Here is a 17,673-nt window from a genome sequence, read left to right as displayed (position 1 = left end):
TTAGAACGATCACCGGTTCTTGATGATGTCTTAGAAGACCGTGCTCCCTAAGCATATTATACTATCAATGACACCAACTATACCTTGGGATATTATTTGACAGATGGTATATATATATCCTGAATGATCAACGTTAGTGAAATCAATCCCTTAACCTCAAGGAGAGAATAGACAGCTATTTGCCAAACATCAAGAAAGGGTACGGAAGGATGTAGAGCACCCTTTCGGGGTTTTGCAGGCTCGATTTGCATTAATGGCCCCGCTCAATCGTGGTCCGCGAATAAGCTTGGATTGATCATGATAGCTTGCATCGTATTGCATAATATGATTGTTGAGCATGAGAGGGACACCTACAATGTCAATTAAATTTATTTTTCCATTGCTCGTGTAGTTTTTTCTTTGCTCACGTAATTTTTTCATTGCTCGCGTAATTATCTTTTCGTTGCACGTGTATTTTTTTTCCCGTCATGTAATTTTTAAATTATTTTATGAATTTTATCAAGCATTTATAATTAATTATTATTGATTAATATTAATTAAATAATTATTTAATTATTAAAACGATTTAATTAATTATATTTCATTATCAATAAAATTATTATCAATAAAAATAATTAGTAATTATTTTTATGTACATTCATTATATGTATATAAATAAGTGTGTGGGGCCCATTAAGAGATATGAAATCAGAGACTATGACTGGAATAATGAGTCTTTCTTTTTGGTAAGTGAGCTTAGCGTTTATGTGGTAGCAGTGAGCCTAGTTTAGAGACCTAAATTGAGACTAATATTGGAGATAGCCTAAGAATTAATTTCTAGAGGAAAGCAAAGGCAACTTAAATGTGTTTATGATTCTTTAAATGAATATGTTAATAAGAAATCATCAATATCCCTCACTAGAGTAACTTTTCATATGCATCATATAATCCCATATCGCCCAAATTCTATGGACAATCAAGCATGAACCAATACACTGCACCATACGTACGCAATAATGAAAGGGGCTTCTTCTTTTTACTTTTTATAAGTGAAAAGTGCTTATTTTTTATTTGTCAAGGTTTTAATTTTTTTTCCATAACTGAAAATAGCCCATAAACCTAATACAAGACTGGGGAGCAATTGGCAAGAGAAGTTATTTTGATGAAAATGTATCAAAACTAAAATGCCTTGGAGCCATATGAAGAACAAGCAATTAATATTACTATATATACACTTTTTGTAATTTACTCCTTTTTTTTTCTTTTTGTAACGGCGCGAATATACGATTCTTTTTTCCCCTTTAATTTTTTGCTTTTCTATGACTAATTTTGTTAAGGTGTTCCTTCACTTGAGCTTTTCTCCTCCTTTTTTTTATGTAGGAAATATAATTTCCCTTTTTCCTTGTAAAATTATTAAACATATCAATTTTATGTACATATATTGCATCCACAGAGTCTATACTGAACCTTTTCTCAATGAAATCCAATCTGGTCATATTAATATTTCATATACTTCTGTTTAATCTGTAATTTTCTAATGTCACTATGACATTTGTATCCCTCTAGTGAAGTATATTGCATTCAATCTCGAATCCTTGCCCATATATCGATTGGCAATGGCCTGATCATCACGTTTGATTGGGGAAATTTGGGGTGAAACTGGAGTTGGAGTTGGTAATTGAGTGTGAATTTGAAGCATTGGCGCGCATGCTTGTGTTTTGAAATGTTGAGGTTCTGTGTCGAAACCATGTTGGTGATTGGGGAACTCAAGCATGTGTCATTCCTCTCGAAAAGAATTGGTGATTTGGGACCACTAACATTGGAGGAGAAATAAAAAAGATTGTCTTGAAGTAAGACAGTCATTAGGAAATCATCCTTATCTCAAGTGCTCACATTCATTTGGTTTTGGTTGATTGATCTCGCAGTTTGGGATGCTAATTGAGTTCCTTTTCGAAGAGCTTCTGGATTGGGAAGAAGCAAGCCGAACTGTCATTGGAGGTTTACAGGTTATCTGCAATATGCTAATTTTTCTGTTTCTTAGAGCTGTTTGCTAGGAGTCCTTGCACCAAGCGTGACAGGGAGGGAGAATGCGAGGATAAATTTAATTGGGAAAAGAAAGTATATGATAATAATGTCACGACACGACTATTGTTATGATTTCATTTGGGTTTTGCTAGGTGTTCTATAGAGCGTCAAAGCAGAGATTTGATGAGGATCCCCCTTTCAAGAAAAGGGCACAAAGCGCTGTTGTTAAACTCCAGGTTAGCACTCGCAAGAACCATATGCTTAAGATCTCTTTCCATAATTCAATTTTCTCATTTATTTTTATACATAGATGTTCATATACTTTAGTTCTTGGACTTGAAGTGGAACAAAGATGCTAAAGTTCATTGTTCAATGTTAGATGTTTCTGACATGATCGGTCATTTTGTGCCTATTTTAATGTTGCAGAGTGGGGAGCCAAAGTACCGCAAGGCATGGTCACAGATTTGTGACATAAGCTGAAGGGAGTTTGATAAGGTCTATCAACGCCTTGGAGTTACGTTAGAGGAAAAGGTATCATTTGATTATTTATTCGCCATAATCTTATGTATTTAGCTATTTTTATACATTCCGACTAATCCTGGTTGAATGACAAGGTGTTTCTAAAACTTTGCTGAAATTACACATCTATTTTACTTCATTCATTTTGTAGTTACCCATTTGAATTCTCAATTTTGAGTGTTCATTCATTTCTTTCCTGTTGCCAGGGTGAAAGCTTCTATAATCCATATGTTCCTGGGGTACTGGTAAGCTTGAGCAGCCTAGGATTAGTTGAAGAGAGCCAAGGCGCTCGTGTGATATGTATTGAGGGGTTCGATGAACCTCTTATTGTTGTAAAGAGTAATGGTGGTTACAACTATGCAACAACTGATCTCACAGCTCTTTGGTTAGATTTCCTTGAAAGTTTCAACAAGTATTTCCTCTTAACTTTTCCAGTGTTAGATATGTTGACAGATTCATCATGCTAGGACTCAGGTATCATCTCAATGAAGAAAAAGCCGAGCGGATAATATATGTCACTGATGTTGGTCAGTCTCAACACTTCCAAAAGTTGTTTAAGGTTAATGACAAGATCCACACGTGGTTTTCCAGTGTACTGGTCTATGGTTTGTTCCTTTTTTGTTTCGCCAGTTTGCATCATGCTTGAATCGGATATATGATCATGCACCATAACTTTGTCTAAGGTTAATACAACCATCTCTGAAACATTCCTGTGTTCACCTTCTTCAGGCGGCCAAACGAGCTGGTTGGCTTCCTGCCGAAAGTAATTTATGTCCCAGGGCAGACCATGTTGGATTTGGTCTTGTTCTTGGTCAAGATGGCAAAAGGTTCCGAACCCCGAAGTGCTGAAGTGGTTAGACTTGTGGATTTGTTTGATGAAGCTAAGACTCGTAGGAAAGTTACTCATATCGAGCATTGTAAGTTAGTGATTTCTGGTCTTGTTTCTGCGCCTGTTTCAAGCACTTCTTGGCCTAAGTTCGACTTGAAAATTTTATTTGTATTATATAAGAGTCCTTGTGACATGCATTCACTGAAAATTGAATTCTGCTGAGCTGAAAGACGAGATTTTTGCAGAGTGATATTGAAGTAATTGTTAGGATACCTTAGCATTTCGGTGATTCCGGCATCTTGCATGGTAACATTTATTGGGCACCGGGAAATCTCGTAATAATTATAGAGTAATCTAGCACTCGTATGCATCACTCGCACGTTACCTAGGGACAGGGATGGTAATTTCTGATACCGGTTAATTGGTTAGTCCAGGTTGCGTTTTTGCAACCTGGACTACCCTAGTATTATCTTGCGTCTTGTTATGTTCTGTTTGTGCCTTTTGCATGTTTCAGTGACTATCTTAATCCTTGATACAGATTTCCATTATTAGCTGTTGATATTAGCTGCTAATATTCGCAATTATTTTGATTTTAGAAAGTGCACTCTGGGTGATATTCCTTTTGGCGGCCATCAGTTGGGTTCTTCAATGAGACATCCTAACTTCTACGGTGCGAAAATGGAGATATCCGGCATCATGCCCTAATGAGGTGCAAAGGATTTGAAGCTGGCTTTGGGTGTCCAGTGGAAAGTACAAAGTGCCATGATAGTTCAGTGCGTTGAATTCCCTATCACAATCCCAGTGAGATGATCTTGCTTGCTCTCAGGGATTATACTTCTCAAAGGCATGGTGTACTTGAGGAAGGCTGGCATGTGGATTTGAAACAGTTGAATGGTGGAATACAGGCAAATTTTTGTGCACCTAGTGGAGAGAAATTCAACTCTATGTCTGAAGTTGCTTCTCATCTTGGGTTGGGGGGCCGGATCACATGGTGAGTGAACCGAAAGCAGGCAGTCAGGGGTCTTCCTTGCCAGAAAAGTTTCATTTGCATAGGAAAAGGAAGCCAGCTAGATCTACGGCAACCAATGGATTCATTGAAACTAAGGAATTTCTCTTGCTAGCTTACTATAAGGAGTTTCCGTCCAAATCTCAAAGGATAGAAGCTAATGCTGGTAGCAAGACGAATGTGATAAAAGTGTCTGAAGCTGAAACTGAGGAGGGTGGTGATTTCATCTCCCAGCTATCTCTTATGAGTTTCCATTTGTGCTTCTTGTCGCTGCCAATATCTGTTATTTATACTTGTATTTTATTATGGATGTTACAAATGCAAAAGTTTGTTGGAGATGGAGAGTATGACCCCGATATTTTCTGCGTTTCCTCATGATAACCCATTTTCTGACTGAAATTTGGTTTTTTTTTTTTTTTTTTTTGTTTTAACAGGATGGACTAACTGTGCAGTTTGAAGATTTCTTTCTTCTCTCTTTAGGAACAATTGATTCGGGGCCTTCGTATCATGGGCTGGATAAAATTTGGCCTGTAGGTTACAGATCTTGTTGGCATGATAAGATCACCGGATCACTTTTGCTTTTGGGAAGTGTCATATGGCAGTGAGTCTGGACCTGTTTTGAGGATCAGAAGGTGCTCGTGCTCCATAGAATCTGTGCCAAATGGATCTGCCATCTTCTTCATCCGGCCGGCACTACAACAATCTCCTCTTCAAGAAGGTGAAGAGAGTGGCTCTTGTACTTCTGCTACGGAGTTGGATGGCAATGCTAAGAGTCGGGGTATTCTTTCCAATCCTCTTCCACCCACAGCAAATGAGATATCAACTTTCCTTGATGAAATTCTAGGCAAAGCTTGTGGAGTCCCAGGTGATGCCATGCAAGTTGAAGCTATTTGTGGTCTACAGAGATGGGGAACTTCTTTACGTGATAAATTGCACGTCAAAGATGCAGTCGGCGAGATTGTGGCGGAAGAACGTTCCTCATCATTAGCCTGGAAAAAAATGTCTCAAAAACTTTATTGATTACTTTTCTGATCTACAGAGTAGAAAATGCTCTGTTCAGTTGTTTTGCAAGCATGTTGGACATGAAACGTTCTCACTTAACCCCAATATGGTGGATGGAAAATGTGAGCCAGGTTTTAGTACTTTGGAGAAATTCCAGAGTTTGCTAATTTCAGGACAGATTGTGTTGAAAATGGGCACTACATTTCCCCTGAAGTCATTACGAAAAGTGGTGGGCCAGCGAGCAAGTGGAGTTGGACAGAGAAGGTGTCCGGTTCGCGGTCGACCGGTTCAACCGCCTTACCGGTCCGACTTTAAAAAAAATTCTTTGAACCCCATCTGGCCTCATACTATTTTCTTTATTTATTTAATATTTTAATTTTGAGATTAAATTAAAACAAAAAAAATTTAAAAGTTATCCAAAAGATTACATAGAATTAAACAAACTATGACATTCTTTCCTTTTCTTTTATTTATTTATTCGATCTTTTAATAAAGTAAGAAAAATTTACAACAAACAACGATCACAGGTAAATTTCATAAAAATAAATATTTTCGGCAAATAAAACATATTGTATACAAATCTTAACTACCCAACAATAAAAATTTCTCAACTTACAAAATCAGACCTAACAGAAAAGAATCACCAAAAGTGTATGTACGTATTACATTTATATCAAGCTTTTTAATACTAGTATATAAACATTGACTTAAAGTACTTTTCGAGAATTGCAGTTCTTTAAGACTATATGAAATTAGATCAAATCTAGTACTTTCAATTATTATGATTAGTGTCTAAAGGTACTTACAAAATACTTATGTCTGAACTAAATTAATACTAAATATATGAAAATTGCAGCATTTCAAATGTAATCAAAGTGCTGAAATTAAGTCAAATTTAACACTTTAAGTTCTTAAGGTTAGTATTTGATGTACTACAAAATAATAAACGATTGAAATAAAATAATAAATATTGGGAAATTGTAGTACTTCAAGTACTGATGGAGTAGTGAAATTATATTGATTTAAGTACTTCCAAGTTATTGAAGTTAGTACATACACATTCTTAAAAAATATTAAGTGTTCAAGCTGAAGTACTAAATATTTGAAAATTGCGGTACTTCGAGTGCTAATAAAATATTGAAATGAGATTGACTTTAGTACTTCAGTTATGAAGGTTAGCAATTAGTATTTGTATGTACTTACAAAACACTAATTGCTAATCTTAGAATTTGCATTTTCATCAAAAAATACTAAGTATTTGAACTAAAATATTAAGCATTTGAACTAAAATATTAAACATTCAAAAATTGTAATACTTACTTCAAGCAGTAATGAAGTACTGAAATTATATTGACTCTAGCACTTTTAGTTTTTGAGGTTAGTATTTGTATATATCAAACCGAAAGTTTCAACTAAAATTCTAAATATTAAAAAAAATTAGTTCTAAAATTTAGATCCCTTTTATGACTTTTAATTATTAAGTCAGTATTACTTATATTTTAATTATACTAAATATGCGAGACGAAATACAATATTTAAAAATTTTAGTACAACTATTAATGTAGTATTGTAGAGTAACCAATTTTAGTACTCTTAGTTTTCGAAATTAATATCTATAATATGTACTTATAAAATACTTAATGTTTAACTGAAATGCTAAATATTTAAAAATTTCACTGCTTTAAGTTCAAAACTGAGAGTATTGAATTGGATCGACTTCAGCACTTTGAGTTACTAAGGTTAGGACAATTCTAGTAACATGACTTTGAGTTATGGTGACGCGTTTGGTATTTTCAGTTTAAATTTTGGTATTTTCGTTCTTCATCACCGAATAGAAAGGTACAAAAGATTTAACTAAAATACTAAACACTTGAATTGAAATAGGTCGTTTCGGGCTTCGATGTTTTCTATAATTATTTTTTTGGGTGAATTATTATTTTTTATTTATATATTTTTCGAAGTTTATTTGAATTCGAGGGAATAAGAGAAGAGAGAGAGAGAGAGAGAGAGAGCTTCTTTGAAAAAAAGAAAAAAAAAAAGGGGGCAAAAATTTCGGGAAAGTAAAAACTGGGTCCTGGCGGTCAATCCTAATAAGACAAAAATCGTGTCACTGTTGTCCTGGTAGTACTACTAGCTATAAAGATCCTAGGGTTGGATTGTGTTTCTCTGTTCTCTTCGTCTTCCTCGTTCTCTCTGTCTCACCCTCAGCCTACCATGCCTAACCCTGTAAAACCCTAATAAATAATAATAATGTCTTCTCTACAAACTCACATCCGCCAATTCAATTAACCTCTCTTACTAAATTCAATCAATCGGTCTCTCCTCAGCACAGCTAATAAATAATAATAATGTCTTCTCTACAAACTCACATCCGCCAATTCAATTAACCTCTCTTACTAAATTCAATCAATCGGTCTCTCCTCAGCACAGCTCACCGTCGCCAACGATCTGGTGGAGCTGGTGCTCTTTCCTCCCCTCCCTCCCGGCCGAGCTGCTCCGTACTGTTTCAAACGAGTTCGATTCGCTGCTGCTGCTGCTGCATCACGAGGCCATAAATTCCGTATCAGATAGACTGAGAGGTGAATTAAAATTTCCTTAATTTAAATTTCAAATCAATATAAATTTATCTTTCACAATATATATATATACACATGTATGTATATGTCCAGCAGTGCAATCGCTATCCATCCTTGTGGCCGAGCTGGGCTGGGTAGTTCTCTTCTCCCTCACATTTTAGTTTTAAAATTTCTTGATTAATTTGCTCTTTTTTAATATAATATAATATAATATAATATAATAATACGCATGAATTGTGTTTTAATTATAAGAATGGCGAAAGGGGTCGAGTTGGCTCAGTGTTCGGAACTCGTGGTACGCTGATCACTTTCCTTTTTCTTTTGGCTTTCGCCGCGCCGTGATATTTGGCTTTCTTTTTCTTCGGTTCGCCTGATAGATTTGTATACACCGGTTGTTGATGGTCTGCTAGATGTTCTAATTACGTAAATGTAATCAAGCTTCTTCTTTTTTTTTTTTGAAATTAAAGGATCGGCTCAGCTCGTTGCCTGATGACATCCTTATTGACAACATCCTGCCACTTTTCCCAATCAAAGAAGCAGCGAGAACCAGCATCCTGTCACGCAGATGGAGATTCCTTTGGCCCCGTGTTCCCTTCTTGGATTTGGATTTCGACGCCTCTAAAATGGTTGCGGCATGCCCTCTTCTTGATAGGGATAGCCGAAGAGAATTCTTCCGCTACGGCAGCAGAGCAGCTTCCGATTATGTCGACTGGGTGAATCGAGTCGTCCTTTTTCACAGTAGGCGCTCGAATTCTTTGCGTCTATTCCGTATTCGCTTTCTCTTGGATGAGAGCTTCTCCCAGGATATCGACTCCTGGCTTATGCTCTCCCTAGAAAAGGGAGTGGAGGTGCTTGAGCTCGATTCCTGTCGTAGATTGCTCAAAGAGAGGTATCGTCCCTGCAGGTTCCCCTCCATTCAGCCCCGTCTATTTCCCAAGCTTAATTTACTGAAATCGCTCTCCCTGGCTGGTGTATCCATAAAAAATGATTCTCTGGAGCATCTGTTGCTGGGGTGCGAGTTCCTCGAGAGACTGCACCTTTGCTGTTTGAAGCCGTTAACCGCGGTCAACGTCACCGGTCCCGTGTCGAGGCTGCAATACATAGACCTGTCCCACTGCCTATGTGTGCGTTCGATCATGTTATCAGCCCCTACGCCTGACCTTGTGTCATTCACGTACAGTGATTGGGCAAATCCTCACGTGCATGTTGAGCTTGCGCCTCGGCTTGTTGATCTGTTCATTGCCAGCAATTTCGATCTTTTTGCTCACCCACTCTCTCGCTATGTTGCCCAGCTCCAGACCCTTCACCTGCACATAGAATATTGGAGCTTGGTTAGTTCCACTTTGCAACTTTATAAGTTCGATTAGTCTCTCTATAGCTGCTGAGTCCCATTTTGTTTGATCTTAATTTAAGTTAGTTTCTGCATAATATGTATTAACTTTTGCAGGCACAAGGGGACTTGCATCGTTTTCCCAACCTAAGCGGTCTGAAGCACCTGAAGTTGTCACTAGCTTGGCTCAATTATGGTCTATCTCTTGAAAGAGAGGATCTCCGCGGTCTAACTTCCCTGATAAAGGCAGCCCCGTCCGTGCAACACCTAACACTGGTCATGGTGAGTCGTCGTTGGGCTTTTTCTTTCTCAATGACTAAAGTCAATCGATCAGTCTTCTAGTGTAGAAAATTATATGTTTGTTAAAATTGTTGTTAACCTTTAAATTTTTAAAACTTTTTACCTTCCTCGTTGATCAACTCTTCCTGTATTGAGAAAGCTGGTTGCATACTTCTTGCATACTATTAAGTTAATGCAGTAAATACATACAACCAACTCCCATTCTTTTACCACCTACATCTTAGAATATTTCACAAAACCTTTATGTATGTTCTTTTTTATGAAATTTCATTCGGAATTTGATACAATTTATCTTTTTTATAAAGATTGTGAAGTGAAAAATTGGAAAGGATCTCAACTAAATTGGTTAGACCTTACAATTTCTTTCATATTTAAATCTTTAATATTAATATATTTTAACATAATGATCTGCGGCGCGGTACAATAAATTTAAACCAAAATATCATTCATCAATTGGTTGGGGTATAAAGATCAACTCAATATAAAGCCTGCTTTGTCTTACGAGGCACGATTTAGAGATTTGTTCCTGTTTTTTTTTTTTTTTGACCATTTTACACATTTAATAATATAATGACTTGCAGAATCTTCATTTTTTTTTTTAAATTCAAATTAGGAATCTAGTCCCTTCAGACAGCTAATGGTCAGAGATGAATTTGCCAACTTTGATCTTCAGTTTCTACGGGTGATAGAGATAGTAGGGTGGCGAGGTCATGAGATGGAGTGCAAGCTCGCTGTGCACCTGATTAAGTGTGTTACATCACTCGAGAAGCTTATCATTGATTGTCGGGCCCCATTATTACTGGGAAGCATTATCGACGAGTATGGTTTTGCAAAGGAAAAGATAGGAGAGGTGAGGAGAAATGCCTTAGAGCTCAAGCAAGCTCTGTCATCCAAGGTGAAGCTAGTTGTTATCTAATTACAAGACAAATTAGGTGAGTACTTTTGCATTGCGCATGTGACTCCAAAATAAAATATATAATTATTTATTTATCAAAAATGATATGTGATTATTTTGGTAGAATATAATGCTATGAACAGTTGAGATTCTTGTGCTTGTATTAATGAAACTCTAGTCTTATTAGAAGCAATAATTTAATAAATAATCAGAATCTACATTAATAAAATAATATTTCTTTTTTAAAAATAAAAAAATATTTGGATGAGGAGCCATCGATTGAGAAGATACGGACTGTCTTGCGCTATTATGAATTGATGGCCCAAAATTTCGCCTTATTAATCTCTCAGTTAGCTCCTGATGTATGTATTTATATTCATGTGCATTACCGTACCCGACTACGACTTTGCTTGAACAGTTTGCAATATCCTCGTACTGCATTAGTGCATGCGAAATTCACTTCTTTTTTGTCAATTGCCCGGCGACCTTTTCTGCAGGAGCTTCTGGACCTATGTGAACAAGCAGGTTCCCTAGCATTAATCAAGCTCGTATAATTACGTCGGGGTTGAATGTTTAGCCTCGTGGTCATGCTTGATGAACGTGGTTGGATGCTTTGGTCGGATTTTAAAGAGGTTTCACAGGCTTGGAAGGAGCAATAAGATCTCAGAAGCGGTTTCGAAGGAAACTAGCGAAGCTTGCAACGTGTTATTCATCCACCCGAAATAACCGCATGACACTATGCGATAACTTATCCACTAGGTTAAAGACTCTCTGCCTGCCACAGAGACTGTCCCGTCCTGAGAAATAAGGTCCTTGGAGGATCGATACATAAATATTTGTCTGCAACAAAGTTATTGCTAGCTAGTATTTATGTATATATATGAAGGAAGATCCCGCACTTTTCACTGGTAATATTTTGGTCGATTTTAAACTTTTCATCATCATTTACAGAATATTAGTGATTTATTTCGGAAGGACTCGAATGAGTACTAGAATTTTATGATATCTTACATATTGTTATTGGATATATTGCATCATATAACCTAACGTTGACATAAATTCTTAGATTTATCCAGTTTCTAAATAAATGATTAATATTTGGACAACAACGTGTAAATATTTCCGATTGGTTCTTGGAAGAGATATGGGCATGTCGTTAACCGTTGATTGTTTATGATTTTGGGCTCGGTCTGGAGATAGGTTTTTTCCAAACTAGTCAAGTTAGTCGATATTCTTCAAATTTCCATATCTTCTCTCCGGAGTCTCGTTCTTTGACTGTTCTAGTTAATATGGTTTGGTCGAGTTGTAAATCTATTTTCTATGGGGTGCTCAAGTAGCTAGATTTGATGGTGATGGTGAATCTTATGGACACAAGAAACATCTTACCGATTGATTAGCCCTCTTATTTGCTTAATTACATCAAAGCATACACACATATTCTATAATATATATATATATATATACATGCATTTTTAGGTAGGATATGTATAATATATATTCATGTAATTAAGCATACATATTATGAAGATTCATGTGCGTGCGTAAATGTAATATCATAAGAGTTATTCAGGAAAAAAGAAAAACAGAAGAATAAATTATCATAGGAGTCTCTCCCGGTACACAACGGTCCAAAAAATCAATGAAAAAGAGAAATGATACACGAGTATAGTTTATCTACAAACGGCTATTTATACATAATTTTACCAATCTATACTTAATCAGTATTCCGGTACTATAGAGTACTATCTTCTTTATATTTGGCAAGCTCAAATTTGTAAGCATCTTAAATGGCTTGCAATCTAATCCCGTGTATACGAGTTTTTTTTTTGTATGTGTATCGTCCTTCATTTCTTTTCGACTAAAAATTACCATATAAGATTCTAAAATGTGCTCGATACATATTAATTAATTCACGGTCAGCATCAAACGTTACACAATCTATAATCGGGGATTTGGTTTATAGCTAGCTATGACTGATGAGAATTGTCTCTTCCGTGATTTCTTTCTTTCACAAAACCCGATCGATTCCGTATAGAAATTTGCAAACTGTATTGATCACAATGATTGTTTATTGTGAATCAAATGATAATATTTGCCGTTGAGACTCCTTATAGCTAGTTCCGTTTTTCTGAAGGCTTCGGCTTAAAGACTAGGCGGTTTTGGGCCGAGCCGACCGCTTGGCATTATTTCCTGGGGCCTCGGGCCTCGGCCCATCTATCCTTTTCACGGGCTGCTGGTCTATGAAGAAAGCATGTTTGGTCTAGTTTGAAGCATATGTTTATAGCTTATTAGTTTGAATTTGAAGCATGCGTACCTAAGCTTTACCCAAAAAAGCATGCATGACGTGACAGCTCGAGTAGAGTATTGTTTATTAAATAAAATAAAATAATAAATAAAAAGATGGAAAAGGTCCGACTCACGTGTAATGCCCAGATGGATAATGTTCCGACTGTAATATGGATAATCCGTGAATTTGTGGAGCTTCATGAAAAAAAAATGACAGAATTAGTTTGAAGCATGTTTAGCACTAGCATGCATGACTAGATGGCGTGTTGATTCTCATCCACTCTCTTTTACTACGAAAGCAAAGCATGGATCTAACAGACAATTGACGACAACGAAAAATTAGGGAACGAGAAATCACTCATGGAAGTCTTACTTGATGATAATTGAATTTAGAAAATCGTGTTGCTGTGCTAAAATCATTCTCTAATTTGTAACTCTACATTTGCTTAATTAATTCCTGCATTAGGTCAAGAGAGAGACGTACTCCTACGTTGAACTCGATACGTTAGACCATTCTGATATGTAATGTAAATCGGTGACAAAGAAAAGCCCAGGCTAACGAAAATATATATTGGACCTTTGTTTGATTCAGTTAACTAATAAAGAAAATTATGGGAATTTCTCCAAAAAAATGATTGGCAAATTACTTTTTCCATCGAAATATTTCATGTTGATAAACTATAATCGGCATTTTATCTCAATATTTATCATGATATCAATTCATATATAACGGAAGAATGGAAGCCGAGAGGTAGGATGTAAGTTTCTGTATATTTGATATATTTCCAACCTTACATGATTTCGTACGGAATAGCAGGGGCAGACTAAAAATAGAAACTACGTAACAGCACAAATCAAGGGTCCTTGCCATCCCTGGACTCTTGATTTGTCGGTCAGTGACCGATTGGAGTGATTCTTGGAATCCTCCAGATCCTTTCCTTCAATTCATATTTCATCTTATCGTATCCTCCACATGAATGTAGGCCCGAATTAGAGATACGGATTGAATGGGTATCTTTCTTTTTTTTTTGGAGTTTTTCTCTGTCTGATGCGACACTTATGTGGCAGTGTGAGGCGCAGTCCTGAGATAGGGGAGAGGCACCCCCACTGGAGACAGTATAATTTCGTTTATCAAGAAAATAAATAAATAAATAAAAGAATAAATAGATAATAAAAATTAGGCTTCGACGACATGACTTAATAATTAATTAGGGGATCGAGTGTTGGAGCTCAGGGGCCTCACTCGAGTTCACTTCATACCGGACCGGACATCATAATCAGTCCTCATATAAGTTGATGAAGTAACTTATTTATATGTTATAGTAACTTACCGTATAAAGTATGTAACAATTTTTTTTTTTAAATGAAGAAGAAGAGGAGGAGGTTATCAGAAGTTCTTAAAAGAATGATGAAGTGACCGAAGTAAATATTAACAAGAAAAAAAAAAGAAGAAGAGGAAAAGTAAACTGTAAGGTAAACGAAAGTATGTTATCATGGGTATAAATTGTTTTGAAAATTTATTCCATATGGAGTCGGGGATATATTCATCCAATCCATATAATAAGCCTAGAAATAATTAATAAAAGATGAAAGAACGATCGAGGCCAGGTGAACTGTTTCGTGCCACCGATTGATTTCCATAATATATCTCCTCCTCCTAAAAACAATTAATCAAATCCTTTTGTCTTAATTTGATGACCCGAGGAATTTAAAAAGAACAAAATTAGTTAGGGAAAAAAAAATTGAAAAGAAATGACGACATTTGTCGGTAGTGGCCAGCCGCTATGCTGTCTACGCTCATCTCATCAATTTATATAATAGCATGACGTGAAGTATAATACAATAAATTAAATTAAATATTCATGGACAGTTGTTATAGAGAGATTAACCTACTTACTATGAAGTCCAACAAAATTATCAAGAGTTAAGAATTCCAATTTTTACAAAAGCTATCTTTGTCAGAAAATCGGAATTAACATTATGTAAAGTTTCGTATACATTAATTTGCGTGCTTGTAATGTTATCGAACGCGAATGAAAATTTTGTGCCATGCGACATCGCGTGAATCTCCCTATGTTGTTATTCATGATCGAAACAAAAGAGATCGCATATAAATTGGTTTCTTTGGCAAATAGGAGATTGTATTTTCTTTTGATGTAAATTCTAGTATCCGAAATTTCAATAAAACCTGATTAATTCGATAGAATCATATCAATCCACTAAAATTTAACGGTGCATTTGGTTTCAGAATTAAAGTCACTTTGATTTTGATTGTGGAAAATGACAAGTGTTGTGTAGTGTGTTGAGTTAAAGTTAAAATTTTTTACTTGAGAAATGTGTATTTTTGTTGTGTAGTGGGTTGAGTTAAAGTTAAAATTAAAATTAAAATTATATCCCATTTGAATTTAGAGTTAATTGATTTTAACTTTAACTCAACACACTACACAATAAAAATACATATTTCTCAATTCAAAAATTTTAACTTTAACTTTAACTCAACATACTATACAACAAAAACACACGTTTTCCAAGTCAAATTTATAATCATATCGCATTTGTCTTTTTCCACAATCAAAATTAAAATCAAAATCAGAGTAATTTTAACTTTAAATTCAAACGACCCCTTATAATTTTAACCTTAAAAATAGACGGGCCATAAAATTCTTCCAATAAAAAAAATTGTATTGGTATTCCTTATCCTTATCGGCCTCTTATTGCAATTATATGTTGCTCTCTATTGACTTTGACCGGCCACCCGATCAATTTGCCGTGGGTCAGAAGCCCATGGGCCCCATCGACGAATTAATTGACCTCCCCAGAAAACGGCAAGAGAGTACGACCGTCGCCTTCTGACACGCGATCAGTTCTCCCTTATTTCCTCGCCAATATATATATATATATATATATATATATATATAGGCATATTAAACTATATAGCCGAATATTAATGAATATTCTTAGATTTAGTGTTATTTTTTTTATTTTAAGTATCCTAACGTCACTAGATCTAGATTAAACTATATAGCCTAATATTAATGAATATTCTTAGATTTAGTGTTATTTTTTTATTTTAAGTATCCCAACGTCACTAGATCTAAAAAATATAGGCTATATAATGCAATAAATTCAATATATATATATGTATATATATATATATCCGCTAGACGAAAATCTCAGCAGGCATACAATTCGGCAGCTCGTCGGAGGAGGATTGAGAGCTATGGCGTTGCCCAAGGCCAAGGATGTCGTCGCCGCCAACCCCGTCGTCGTCTTCAGGTAATCCCAGGCGAAATTTTCACAGTAGATTTCAATCGCGGAGTGGTTCGGTTATGGCTTCGTAAGGTGGAGCTGTGTGTGACTCGGTTTCTTGCGCTGGGTGCAGCAAATCGTACTGTCCGTTCTGCGTGCAGGTGAAGCAGCTGCTCGCTGACCTGGGGGCTACCTTCAAGGCTATCGAATTGGATCAGGAAAGTGAGTATCGATTCTCCTTGGTTTGCGTACGAAGTCGATTTCTGATTGTTGAGTTCAGTGGTGATGAAGCGTGATTTGATTTTAGTTTCAAAGCAAGCCAAAACAGAGTAGATTAAGGCACGGATGATGTGATTTCTTCGGAAATAATGCGTTTAGTGTGCATCTATGAGCTTAGACCAGTCTGTTGTCAGTCGGGCTCTTTCGGTTCGGTGTGACATGAAATCGTATTTGTTTGTTAATTTACATAGTTCTATCTGCGTTCTCTGGATTCGATTTTAATCAGAAATCTGCCTTGTGATTGAATTTGACTCAGTTGCTGCGTGAGAATTGCCTTCAAATTGAAAATTTTGGCCGTAGAGAACTAATCACATCCCATTTTCGTATCGGATTTAATTGATCATCCTCTTCACTCGGTCAAATTCAACTCTCCAACTTGTTAACCTAAAGATAGCGTGTGCCATCCTAAACCGACATTAATGGTGCACATTAATTGACCTTTTATCAACATTAAAAAAAAAAAAGGTACAATGACTCAGAGTCTTTCTTCCGTCCTGATTGCGATGTCACGGGCAATCGGCGTCCCCTGATTGGGGGAAGGAATGCAGCTGTAAAAAGAAATATAATGGCATCTATTCGGTAGTGTCGATGCTGCTAGATGCCGTGTTGTGCCTCATATCAGCAGGGTGGAGGAGTATATTTATGTGCTTGTTGACTGTTGGATTTTTTAAGATCAATGTGTTTCACTGCCTATTGCAGTTATACTAGACGTATATTGATGTAATATTGCCCAATGATGGGTCTTAGCTTGTGATTTTCATAATCACATCTCACAGGAACAATCTGTATTAGTGCATTAGCATCCTCCTGTTGAATTGATCTCAAAACTTTATATTAAGCGTCGGAGCATTGAGTCTTTGCATGCGACATTGTATTCTACCTACTGAATGTTGGTCTGAAACTTACATTATAAATTCTTTAAGAGGATGGAGAAGAAGTTCAGGCTGCTTTGGCTGAGTGGACCGGACAAAGGACCGTGCCTAATGTATTCATTGGAGGCAACCACATTGGTGGCTGCGACAGTAAGTCTTCCAAAATCCTCATTCAAATTGAGGCTTCTGAGCCTTCGATGCCACCTATGGTCTTTTCACTCTTTATTCCCATTATTTTCCTTTCTTTGCAGAAACGACAGCTATGAATGGTGACGGGAAGCTTGTGCCATTGCTGACTCAGGCTGGAGCTGTTAAGGCTTCTTAAAGAGTCGGCATAGTTGCTTGGCTGATGATAGTGTGTAGTTAATCAATAATACTGGAGATGCTTTGTTTCGTGTTTGAACCCCGTGTTTTATGCTAGATGTGGAATCTTATGTGTGGTGGTGTTAAGACCTTTTATCCGTGAATTTGAAGTAAGATGGTCTCGGATTCTGGTTCATAGCATTTCTTGGTTTCTCTGAAATGT

At 36.3% G+C, this 17,673-nt stretch overlaps 2 protein-coding genes across 5 annotated transcripts; both read left to right on the top strand.

The window, feature by feature from the left end:
- The first annotated feature begins 7,526 nt into the window (after positions 1 to 7,526).
- LOC116197383 (F-box protein At5g03100-like) lies at positions 7,527 to 11,466 on the top strand. Of its 4 annotated transcripts, none has more exons than XM_031527522.1 (6): positions 7,527 to 7,939; positions 8,189 to 8,231; positions 8,404 to 9,267; positions 9,384 to 9,548; positions 10,240 to 10,498; positions 10,959 to 11,466. In XM_031527522.1, exons 2-5 carry the CDS (start codon positions 8,190 to 8,192, stop codon positions 10,480 to 10,482), a joined length of 1,314 nt encoding a protein of 437 aa, XP_031383382.1. In that variant the 5' UTR covers positions 7,527 to 7,939; position 8,189; the 3' UTR covers positions 10,483 to 10,498; positions 10,959 to 11,466. The 4 variants fall into 4 exon arrangements, with proteins under 4 accessions (XP_031383382.1, XP_031383380.1, XP_031383383.1 ...); XM_031527520.1 differs by having other exon boundaries at positions 10,180 to 10,498; XM_031527521.1 differs by lacking the exon at positions 7,527 to 7,939 and adding an exon at positions 8,052 to 8,070 and having other exon boundaries at positions 10,180 to 10,498.
- Positions 11,467 to 15,852: 4,386 nt separating this feature from the next.
- On the top strand, positions 15,853 to 17,651 carry LOC116196524 (glutaredoxin-like). Its single transcript, XM_031526283.1, has 4 exons — positions 15,853 to 16,023; positions 16,130 to 16,218; positions 17,199 to 17,297; positions 17,399 to 17,651. The coding sequence occupies exons 1-4, from the start codon at positions 15,887 to 15,889 to the stop codon at positions 17,470 to 17,472; spliced, it is 399 nt and encodes a 132-aa protein (XP_031382143.1). The 5' UTR covers positions 15,853 to 15,886; the 3' UTR covers positions 17,473 to 17,651.
- Positions 17,652 to 17,673: the final 22 nt, after the last annotated feature.

Source organism: Punica granatum, chromosome 2 (genome assembly GCF_007655135.1).
Source record: "Punica granatum isolate Tunisia-2019 chromosome 2, ASM765513v2, whole genome shotgun sequence".
In the NCBI taxonomy this organism is placed as follows: domain Eukaryota; kingdom Viridiplantae; phylum Streptophyta; class Magnoliopsida; order Myrtales; family Lythraceae; genus Punica; species Punica granatum.
Note: the sequence above shows the minus strand (reverse complement) of the source record. Positions and strands in the feature narration are given on the sequence as shown.